Source organism: Stegodyphus dumicola, chromosome 2 (genome assembly GCF_044657685.1).
Source record: "Stegodyphus dumicola isolate Sdum_Otavi_A_Nest chromosome 2, ASM4465768v1".
NCBI classification, from domain to species: domain Eukaryota; kingdom Metazoa; phylum Arthropoda; class Arachnida; order Araneae; family Eresidae; genus Stegodyphus; species Stegodyphus dumicola.
The window spans coordinates 17,706,646-17,719,124 of NC_140769.1; the positions used below are offsets into that span (position 1 = coordinate 17,706,646).

The 12,479-nt window shown below is 30.7% G+C and overlaps 1 protein-coding gene across 2 annotated transcripts in view; it reads right to left on the minus strand.

Annotated features, from left to right (window-relative positions):
* The window catches only part of LOC118184901 (transmembrane protein 248-like), a 71,926-nt gene that overhangs the window by 2,650 nt on the left and 56,797 nt on the right, over window positions 1-12,479 (minus strand). For both annotated transcript variants that reach the window (XM_085810474.1, XM_085810473.1), the window contains exons 5-6: window positions 11,584-11,740; window positions 5,204-5,338 (exon numbers count right to left, since the gene is read on the minus strand). In XM_085810474.1, the coding sequence (XP_085666600.1) occupies window positions 5,204-5,338; window positions 11,584-11,740 (292 nt within the window). The remainder of the gene's footprint in view (window positions 1-5,203; window positions 5,339-11,583; window positions 11,741-12,479) is intronic.

Below are 12,479 nucleotides of genomic sequence, written 5' to 3' on the forward strand. Positions count from 1 at the left end.
CCAGATGTGTAATTTTTTTATTTTTATTTTTATTTATATTTATTTATTTATTTATTTATTTTTAAGTTAATGCAGTTATTGTCAGCAATTGTTATTCACTAGCATAAACTCCAACTGTTACACATTTTCTGTAGTTTCTATGGAAATTCATTCATAACTATGAGCTATGGAAAGAAATAATGAATTTTACAGAGAGTAACAGAAATGGGTATTTTTGTTTTGAAAAAGTTTGAAACGAATGAAAACTTCAAACTTCAAGAAATTTTAGGACAGAATGCTCATAAAATTTTGAAATATTGCAGTGCTTGATGTCTTTATGTTTTACAGTCAATAAAAAGAACTTTAAAACAGTGGGATGCTCTGATTAATTTTTTTTCGGGGGGTGCTTAATCAGATAATAAAGTGAATTCAGGTAAAAGATTGCAAAACATTAAAAAGTTATAGTCACATACCACCAAATTATTTATTATTTTTGAAGAATACTATAACACTAAATATTAATTTGAAACAACAACCTTCTTATACACATAATATACATAAATTAAGAAAACTTATTTATTTATTTATTTATTTATTTTGATTAATTAGAATTGTAAAATCATCAGTATTTTCCGAAGAAAAAGTGACATGTATTCCATTTCAAAAGTCTAATAAACAAAATGATTTTGTGATTGTGCCAAAACAAGATGATATTTAAAACATTGCAAGTTGAATGAAAGAAATGAAATTATTTTTCAGTAATTAGTCCAAAGGGGCTTTGTCCCTGAGGGACTATTATGTCCCTGAGCAATGTTTTCATTTTGTGATTTTGCATTGAAAACTTTAAAAGGCTGTATAACTTTTCAAACTGTTGCCACCAAATATTATTGCCCTATATTATATTTGAAGAAATTAAATAATGAAGAATCTGAATAAATGTATATATGTTTCTCGTATTGTGATAAAACTACGGTACCTAGAGCCATCCAATTTTGAATGATGTAATACTACTGGGAATATGTGCAACTAGAAGCCCAAATTTCAAATTTGGAATTTGCTTTATTATCGATTTTATATTTTGTAAAACTTTAACTAATTTTTGTTTAACAAACTCGAGGATTTCAAAGTGAGCAATGGCAATGTTGCACAGAAAAAAACATTTTTATATCCAGTGCGTGAGACTGTGTATCAAAAATTCTAAAGATATTCTCAATTTAAAATTACTTTGCGTTATTGCTCTTGAACTTAATTTTATGGTTTAAGTGCGAAAAACATGATATTTAATAAATAAAGGTAACACACAAAACATTAAACAAATGCCCCTTTGGACGTAATTTAAGATCTGAAACCTTTCAGATTTTGTTTTTTTAAATGTATAAGGATGTTTCAAATTAAAATACAGCAGCCCAGTTAGATCAGTTGAAGTGCTTATTTCATATAGTTATTTATTATAATGGACACACAGTATAATTTCGTTCGTGACACACAGTATCATCATAATACATTATTTTTAAAATGCAATTTGTTTTTTGGCTGAATTCTAAACAAGATAATTTCAAAAACATGTTCCCAATGCAGGGCAATGAAATAGAGGTAGTTTAATTATGTGAAGCGTAAAAGTAAACATACTCCCACCCTATCAGATTCAATCCTGATAGAAAGGTGAAAGTTTACTTTGAGGACTCTTCAAGACTCTGGTTGACAAGCAAACAACCATGAACCTTATTGAATTTAAGGTATTAGAACCAGCATAGTCCACACCACATGCGAAAAAAGGTCATTGCAAAGGTCACCCTTCAATTGCAGTGTTGAAAGAGTTTTAAATTGATGACATCTTAAGCAGTGGTTGACACAACTGTTTATTAGTCTTTTCCCTCTGCTTAATCTAGTAGTAAAACTCGATGAAGTGGGATAAAAAAGGACCAGCATGAAGGTATGTAATATCACATATGATGTTCTTTCACTAGTAATTCTCTAAAGTTATGTTGAGAAGGAAGTATTTATTTTTTATTTTTAGTAGTAGCACTTGAACATACAATTCATTCACTAGAGTGTGACAAGTACACTCAACACAAACACGTGAAAAAGAACAAAATGTAAAATTTTGAACATAATTTGGGGAGAAGGAAAATGTCAAACAGTCTGAAGATCTTGAAGTTTCTCTCTTGCCTGCCAGTATCTGTCACTTTATGGCATTCCTTAAGATGAGAAGCATCTATAACAGTGTCTCTCCCACATAATATGCAGTTAGGGAAAAAAGATGCCAAAATCTAAATAAATGACCCACAAGGCAATCATGTCCAGTCTAACCAAAAAACTGCACCTGTGATTTGTCTTGGGGCAGCAGTTATTTTTCAAAGAAAATCCCTCCAATGTTTTGATTTGCTCTGCTTGTCAGGATCAAAAGTCATTATTCATGTGTTCTTTTATTACTCCCATTACAGTAGGATAAAGGATAGGATTTGATGGAATCTGTAAGATTTTAATTCCTTTTTTAGCTAAAAAGTCAGTAATTTCATTACCAAATATTCCACAGTGAACTACTGTAAAATAACTTTTTTTATGTAAGGTTTGTAATGTACTTAAATTAGATATACAGTCTTTAATACTTTGCGAGTTGAAAGGTTTCAAATAGATAATAGCCTGTATTGCAGACATAAGAATCTGCCAAAATAACAGCATTATCAAAACTCTCACACCTAGTAAGGAGTTGTTGAGAAGCTTACTTAATGGCTTCCACCTCTCCATCAAACGGAGTGGTACATGGACCAATGGACAAATAGAATGCAAACAAGTCAGAGAAGACACCAGCTCTTGTATTTCAATTCTGAAACAGGCGTGATCCATCCGTAGACATATGCAACCTGCCCTAACCAGGATAATTGGTGTGTATAGTCTCCAGAGTAATAGCTCTCAACAACTTGTCAATTTCTTATGCACAGGCTGGATCGAGTGAACTCCACCCTCCAAACAAACAACACACTGAGGGTCTAATTGATTTGGAAAAATTTCAGCAGCAAGAAGGATGACGAGTTTCTTTTATGGTCAGGATTCTCTGGATAGGACCTGTCTGTGTTTTTAATCTTATATTTTTGTTTGTGTCATAATTTCTCCAGTAGGTGTTACCTGAAAGACGAATTAATTTTTCATAAAGACACACAGCCTTTTCCTGAATAATCTCTTCTGTTGGTTTATTATCGGTAAGCAATAACATAGCCTGGATTGGAATGGTTTTAACTGCTCCAGTAATCAATCTCAGGATTTGATTTTGAGAGGAAGTATTACAGAATCTTGAGAAAGAAGTATTGCAGGATGATTGATGTTCAATGCTAAAAGATGAATTTTGGAAGACATCCTCCCACCTGTAAGAGATCACCTTTGTCAATGGATAGAGAGAACATAGTTCGCTTTTCTTGGATAAATGTTTCTTTCCCTTAATACAGTAACACTTTGTTCATGTATAAAGCTGCGTTCACACTGGTCTGTTGGGGCGAAAAGCAGTAACGCAGAAAAAAACGCTTTCCGCATACGTTGATTCACACCAGCGTGGAACTGTCACTTTAAAAGTTGTCATATGCTCTAGATGGTGCTTCATATCAGAAACTTGGAGGAAAATGTGAAATTTTTGTGTGGTATTTTGACTTTTTATGATTACATTTTTTAATTAAAATGGATTTAATTTCTGTTTGATTAGAACTTATTTTACTTTCTGCATTGTGTCAGAGAAGCAGAATGCAGTGGTTTATATTAATATGTGAGAGATGACTGCAGCAAAGAGATGCAAATAATTTAATTGAAATGCACTTGAACGAAACGAAATTTCTTTTCATTACTTTTGCATGACTCCTCATCAATTTGATGAATTTCTAGCCCTCATTGAACTATTTATTCAAAAGCAGAACAATAATTTTTGTCAGAATATCGCAATCATTTGGAAGATAGAAATATTATATCCCAAAAAAGGCTCGTTGTATATATCTAATTTAATTTATGAATTTTGTCGAAATGATAATTAAAAAATCGTAATTGCATGATTCTAGTTTGGAGAGTAAATGTTTCATGGGGTAGAATACCATAAATGTTTTTGCAAGATGTATGAACTTCCCTTAAATGCTTCCTTAAATAAAATTCCCTTAATTGGTTTAAATAATGCAATAAAGAAGTATATTTTGTTTAAATATATGTAGGATTTACAATATTACTTAATTAAATATCACACTTAAAAAAAGCAGTTATTTTTAAGTTAATAAAGAAGAGCAATTTTTTTAAAAAATAGTTTAGTTTCTGCCTTATGTACATATTTTATTTTTTACCTTAAAGGTAACAGTAATTACTTCAATTAGTCATTCATATATTAATGAACAGCCACTATCTAAAGGTTTATTTTATACTCAATTACATTGAAAGAAATGTTTAATAAAGTAAACAAATAAATATTAAGCTTTTTTTTTTTTTTTTTTTTTTTTTTTTTGTAAATTTTGATACCCTTTAGATCATAATTGCTCTTTATTTCATAAATTACAGTTTCATATTTTTAATTGTATAATTTCTGCATGCCACCTTACCAGATTTTAATTGATGATCTATAATCCAGAAAAAACCCTAATCCGGAATCGCCAAAGTCCAGACAAGTCCGGATTACGGACTTTGTACTGTATTTTATATTAAACAGTTAAAGCAAAAACTGTACTGTCCTAATTCAGGCATTCATATGCAGTATTTACAAGACTGAAATCTTTTTTTTATGTGTTGAGTTACTATCCCCCCACCACCAATAGATTAATGTTTTTTCCCCTTCACTTCAGTGCACATGTTGTTTTCACTTAGCTTGTGAAATCCATAGACTTTATTATGTCTTGGAAATTGGCAGACAAGAAGATTAGAAAGAATTTGCGTTCAGCCCTTATCAACTGTACAAAACATATGAGCTTCAATTAATTTTTCAAATGTCCTTAGTGCAAAGCTGATTCTTAGAGTTTGCCATTAATCACAACTTCCAAAAGCATTCTGAATTCTAGTCAAATAGTAAACTTGATTTGTTTTGGAAATTTTCTGAAATGTTACATTATGATTAAATGAATGAAAAAAAAATCATCTAAGGTTCACTTCCAACATATGAAAATATAAAATTGATTTTAAATAGTAACTCAATGTTAAAAATATTGACTTTCATATATACGCAAAACAAATGTATGTGAATTTATCTATTTTTAAAAGTACTCACCTTTTCAAGAGATAAAGAATTTTTTGGATGTCGATATCTGCCTTTGATCAAAGAATAGCAAACCAGAGTCATGACCATCACAAACATGAAATAACTGGTATGCATGAGATGTAAATTCACAATTGAACGATCTTGCTATAAGTAAATATTTAACAATCAGCCAAATACTTTTGAAATACAAGTATGCATTTATCCTTACAAAATGCAGAACTCATATTTTTCAGCATTTTACACCATAAAGATAATAAGAGTTTACTTTTATATAAAAAATTCATTTAATCACTATTTGAAATAAGAATATATGCTTTTCTTTTTAAATTTCTTAACATTATTTTTCAATTTTATGGAAAATTTCAAGATCCTTATAAAGTGAAAATTTATTGCATTGATTTTTAATAATTCTTTTCTGTCTTATATCATTCTGCTTTAATAACTAAAAAAATATTAAATTTCTTCCTTCTACACTTATCCTGCAACAGATAAAATATGACTAGTATAGATACATTCTAATATAAACTAATTATTATTAATAAAAGGACATAATGCAAAACTATAACAACTTAACAATGCTATAGTTAAGTAAAATGAAATCTCATGAAACCAATCTCAAAAGTTAGAACATTCACAAAATAATCTTACATAAAGCACTTATGAAAAACAATGTGTGTAAAATATTTATGGCAAGATGAAAGAATATAAAATATGCTTCAAGATGAAGTGCAAAATGCAAAATTAATCAAATTAGGAAATGCAAAATTAAACACTGCTTTTGTTTGACTCTCCACAAAAGGTAACTGTCAAGTTCATTGAAATACCAATGTAACAAGAAAATCACTAAGAAAAATACAGAGATTTTCCCAAAGCTTCTGCTTCTTTCTTGAGAATTAGAGATTTTCCATAAAATTTTCTTTGTTGTCAATTCCATAATAATCCTACTATTGCATTTTGAAATGTAAAACTGATGATAGTATGGTCTTGAAATGTAAAGATGAGGATACCAATAAGATCTTGGCTGTAGAAATGAGAAAATGAATGGTAAGATAAAACAGACTCCATTTTTTAACAGAAATATTCATGGGTATGGTGGAAAAGACAACAAAGGAAGACTGAGATGCTGATGCACAGGTTAATCCAAGCTTGTGTTTAACCTCTGTGAACAGAAATACCCAAAAGTACAGTGAAAGTTAAGAAAATAAAAATAATAAATCAATATTAAATATCCTTGAAATAAGAACTATTTTCGGTGGGAAGGAATGTCATAAAAAATGTGAAACTAAAAATTTCTATGATACATATATATACATAATATGATCACGTCTGTCCATGGTTATTTTGATAACATTAAACAATAAGAAAAAAATATCCTTCAAAACAGTATTGGAATTTAGCTAATTGAATATAACTAAAAACATATTAATAGGTACTTCCACAGAGTTTTAATTAGTAAAATGCAAAAATTTGTTTATGAACTGTTCGTAATGTCTTTAACATATTCACATTTCCGGAAATTATTTGACACATGTTGCATAAATAATCTTAATATTCGAGCGTTATCCCTCGTTTACTAGAAAAAATCTGATGACCGCATGTGTCTGATGACCACTTGTACAAAATATTAAATTATATGCATTTTTTCTTGCATTTCATTTAAACTTATTGGATTGAATTAAATCTACTTCGTCGATAGCGCATAAACCACAATAGAATAAATGTTTGTTTACCATAGCAACACTCTGGCGCTAGGTTCACTTAAAAGCGTTACATTTCGTTTATATTATAACTAATCCTAATCCTAAACCTAATAATCTCTGGTATACTGGTACACACTCACATTATGATTTTGACTCAGAATGCACAAATTTATATCATTTGAAGAATTATCTAATCACTGCCACATGTTCTATTCAAACACTATAATAAATCTAAAACAATGTGTAAAAGAAATTAAGCAAACAAAACAAAAAGGAAACAGTTTTTCACATACAATTCAGTATTTATCATTCAATTCAGTTCTTGTTTCACGATAAGGCAAAAATATATAAAAACTCAAAATATCTATGTTAAAAATTATGAAGTAAATCTTAAATACTTATTTCCTTGAATAAATTCCAGAATGGATTAAGCATGATTTAGTTCGCAATAATAAAAGAAGGTGTTATCTTTGTTGTTGCGAAGATTAGTTTATCTAGATTGGCAACAAATATGCTATTCTGCTGTTTCAAATGTAACAAGATATGGCCGCTATGGAAAAAATTATTAGGCACTTAAACAACTTTTAAATTGTCAATTTCAGCAGTCAGAGGAGAGATACAATTTTATATGGGAAGAAATGAGTGAAACAAAGCAAAATTAAATGTAATGTGATCTGTAGAGGAAAATAATAATGAAACCCGAAAAAGGAATTTTGAATATTAGAATTTTGAAAGAATTGAAAAATTAATGTCATTAACTAAATAAGAAAATTTTGTGTTAATGTGAAAGGGTTGAAAGAAATCTAGCTCATTATTTAAGAAGCTCTACAGATAATTTTTTTTAGATCAAAAGTCAAAATTATGATCAAGTATCAAAAAATGATTACCTATTAAATTCATTTATTTCTCCTTTCAAACATATGATTCACTATTCCTGAAGAGAAATTTCAATGCTCTTTCAGTTTGCCCTATATATCTCAAACTACACTGACATAATAGGCTAAAATTTCGCAGGAATTAAAATCAAAGATTGGATTTTTAAGAATAGAGCAATGAATTTTTCTGATATGTGAGAAAATAACTTCAAAATTGAACTTATGGGGAATCTAAGCAATTTCATAGTTGACAGAAAGATTAATTTCGATATTTTCTTTTTTAATACTTGTTATATGTTTTTGAATACAAATATCTAACAAAACAGATTTTGAAAATGTAAGTTTTCTTTCTGTATGCTAAAGATTCATGATTATATATATGCAAGCTAAGAATAAAATAAATATAATATTTATCAAAATAGAGCATTTCAAACAAATTAAGTCTAGAACTGTGTAAATACTTAATTTTTTAAATCAAGCTTAATTTTAAGATAAATACTTTAATCAAGTTTCTTAAATTTTTAACAATGTGAATAAAATAATTAATAATAAATTTACATAACCTGTGTTTTTTACAATTTATACATTTCCAATTTCTTAGAAGGCTCGTAGCTGCAATATGGAGCTGTTTATTTTTTTTAACAAATTGCTCTGTTTTAAAGGCAAAACATAATGGATATAGGAGAAAATAAAACAACTCATTTTTTCTCTAAAATGCACATAAAGATCATTATTAATTCTTTGGTGTTAAAACATTCTATTTCACAATAATTTCTACATACAAAACATTATATTTCCCATCGGTAGCACATGCCTCGTATTTCAATAAATATATCAGAGGTTATGCTGGCCTCATAATTCAATACAAAATTTTATAACTTATTACTTAAAAACCTATTTGCACAATAAATTATCAACAAACATTACATTTTAACAGTTTATAGATAAGTTTTGATCTCACAAACATGTTTGCCATTTACTAGACAGTTGTCTTGTTTGCTTTTTCATGCAAAATCATGTCACTCCCATCTAAAAGATATCTGCTTATTACTATTGCATATATCATACTCCTAAAATTTGCATATCAGAACACTTGCTGAGGAACTAATTATTTGAAATGTTTCCATTGAAAAATGATTTTCTGTCAAAGACAACGATGAAGCCTTTCAATAATAAAAGCTATCATAAACCTCTTGCTAACATAAAAGATCTTCAGCTATAAAAAACAATCCTAATAATCTATATATAATAATATAAAAATAATCATAATATTTCATCTCTCCATTAGTTACAAAATTGTTCAGATTCTCCACAAATTCGATTTTCAAGTTACTTTTGAAACCTGTTCAGTTCTTAAAGATCCCATCTCTGATTTTAATTTTTATGGAATTTTAGCTTAATGGAGTTTGTTATAAGTGTAGTTCTGTCTACACCCCACCAAATGAGAAAACATTAGCTATATATACAGATGGCTCAAAGACAGAGAAGAGCACAGGCTGCGCCTACTGTGTCCAAGAAGAAGTGGTTAAAACTTGGGAAAGATGACTGGCAGACAAAAATACTGTCTTTCAGGCGGAGCTTCTTGCATTAAAAGCACCCATCAATTTGGCAAAATATCAATTATAAATAAAGGTCAATATATATATATATATATACATATAGTGACTCTCCCTCAAGTTTGGAGTCCATCCGAGGGCATAAGACAAGGAGTCCTTTGGAGCAAGAGATTCAGAAAATTCTTCTAAGTATCCCACCAGATGACAGATCTATCCTGATCTGGGTTCCAGCTCATCTGGGTATTACTGGTAACGAAGCAGCGGACGTGCTTGCAAAATCTGCAGCCAAAGATTTCAGTAGACTGGAAAATGCAGTAAGTGTGCAGCAGTCCTATTTTTAAAAAAAATCCCACTCAAAAGCCTTTTACAAGAATGTCAGAAAGGATGGGAAAGTGATAGCACAGGGAAGAAAACCTACACGTTCTTTCCGAAAGTAAAATGCTCAATTAATACATATAGCGGAGCACAAACTTAATTCATCACTGGCCATGGTCCCTTCCCACATTATCTTAAGAGATTCGGAAAATGAGCATCAGAATTGTGTGAGTGTGGTGTGGTAGGTAATACAGATCACTAACTCTTCAACCAACCACAAACCGACAAACTGCATTTAAAAATGCCAAGCAGTGAATACTGGCAGCAGTGAGCGGAGAATACCTGCGGCAACAAGCAGACGAAAACTAAGATAGAGGAGGTGATCAGGCTATGCTCAGCAAGGTACTATGAGATTCTCCTCATCCCTTGAGAATTGTATCTTTGCAGCATAATTTTAATAACAAATCAAAGTGTAGAGGAGAAGCCTTGCAAAAGTGGAGTACATTGAGCTGTCAAACCACAGTTACCGAAGCAGCAGATTAGTGTAGTTCACTCTTGCAGTAATATCCAAGTAATTGAACAGTAACAAAGATACTCCCTTGATTGGTATTACAACTTTAATAGCAGTTGGAACTTTTCCCAGCAATTCAGCCAAAGTACCAGAAAACTGAATCACATAATTCCCCACCCAATTTAAGCCAGATAATACTACAACAACTGAAAATCAACACTAGAAAAATAGCTCACACTGTAGAATAATAACAGGACCGTAAGAGCAAAAACTATTGTAATATAAGCATATTACTATCCATTTTGTATGCACTTGTTAAAAATAATATTATAAAGCAGTTAAAAATGACACTGAAAATCCAGTCAGTGTGTAAATGAATAACAAGTTTACTTTGATTATATCGGTAAAAGTATTGTAAATATGAATTCAGATAATGTTTAAATGTGCACATAACTGTCATGATTTTATGTAACTATCACAAGTAACTTGTACAAGATGATGTTTGTAATTAACATATCTATGCGTATACACAAGCCTTGTATGCCCATGTAATATTTATATTTATATTTTTATACGGAAGAAATAATCCCTTTTGTCAGGATGACTATTAACACTGTAAGACTTTTAAAACAAAGTCAGGTCAGTGGTTATCTCAGGCGGTGCTCAATGTGGTTGTCAGTTTGGCTGATAATGAAAGAGAGTTGAATCTTCTCATTAAAAAATGTGGATAAAACACGAATCACATGCTAGTAAAGCAGAAATAACAAAGTTTTGTTAGCTAATAATGAGTTTTCTTCTTTATTTCATGACATTAATTTTTCAATGCTTTCAAATCACTAATATCTTAGACTTTTCATCTTTCACAACCATTTCCCTCGACAAATCACAATTTTTTCGCTTTGCTCTACTCATTTCTTTTCATATAAAATTGTTTCCTGCCTATGTCTGATTGCTCTTGAAATTGATTTTGAAATATTCCCTAAAGTAAGGTTGCCTTTCTGTAAATCTATACATTCTTTACCACTAAATAAAGACAAAAATGTGGTACTTGTCCATAAATCTTTTTGCTGTGTATCCTGGACGCAGACTTTTGTTAGATATATATATGGTCAAATTTTACTAAAATATTGTCACAATTTTATTATTTACACCTACACTTTCCCAGCTATATATGCTATTGATTAAATAACTTGTCAGCTAAATGTCCAGTTGGCGAAATGTTCTGTCGGTTAATTATCTGTGTCGACTACATATCCTGTGGCTAAGTGTCCATGACCACATAATAATAAGGAAGTTGTTTCCTAATACAACATCATAAGAACCAAAGTTTGATCACACCCATTAGATTACTTAATTAATGCATTAAAACATCTTTAATTATTACACTCTCTTGCAATTACAGAATTTTTAACCAAGAAATAATGATGCTTACTAAGCTTAACATCTCAGTGAGCTTGGCATCAGGTGTATAGTCTAATTCTATACATACTGTTGATGCACCTTTCTCACTTAAGATTTGGTTTTCTGAAAAGTAAATAGGCTGAGCTTCTTGTTCAATATAATCTCCAGCTTTGCATCTTTCAGGACTTCTAATAACACATAAACAAAAATCAGCATTTGCAAATGTATCATCAATATTCATTAATGAAAGATACAAAAGACATTTATTGATGAGCAGCAGTTATATAGTCATGTGCAAATGTTTAAGACCACACATGGGAAAAATCAGATTTATTGGAATTCTGCAACAAAATCATATGTTATAAATGAAGTTAGGGTTGGGTTGGGTTATTCAATTATGGCAAAGCATACGAGGGCTATCTGCCTAAAGGGAGGTATGCCTTCGTGGAGGACTTTTTAAGGGAAACTGGCTCATATACATGTTACACATGGGCAAAACCATGAAAACGCCCATGCAGCCAGCCCGTTTGCGGGATTCGAACCTCGGACCGAACTACCAGTGTTCAGCATCTTTACTGCTTGCCCGCTGGTGGGCATGTTATAAATGAAAAAAATAGGTTCTTAAGTTTATTGAAGTATAGTCAGTATTTTGTCGGACCTCCTTTACATTTTATCACTACTTTTTATCACTGCCCCTTTACTTTTTATCATGCTATGAAGAAGAGACTGGCAGTAAGCTTGAGAAATATCTGTACACCAGACATGTTTTATTGCTTCAACAAGTTCTGTAGCACTGGATGGTAGCTTCTTCGCGTATTTAATTTTCACAATACACCACAGATTCTCTGCGGGATCCAAAACTGGGATGTTAACTGGCCAATCAAGCACTTGGATTTGAGTAGCCCTCAGATAGTCCTTAACATTCCT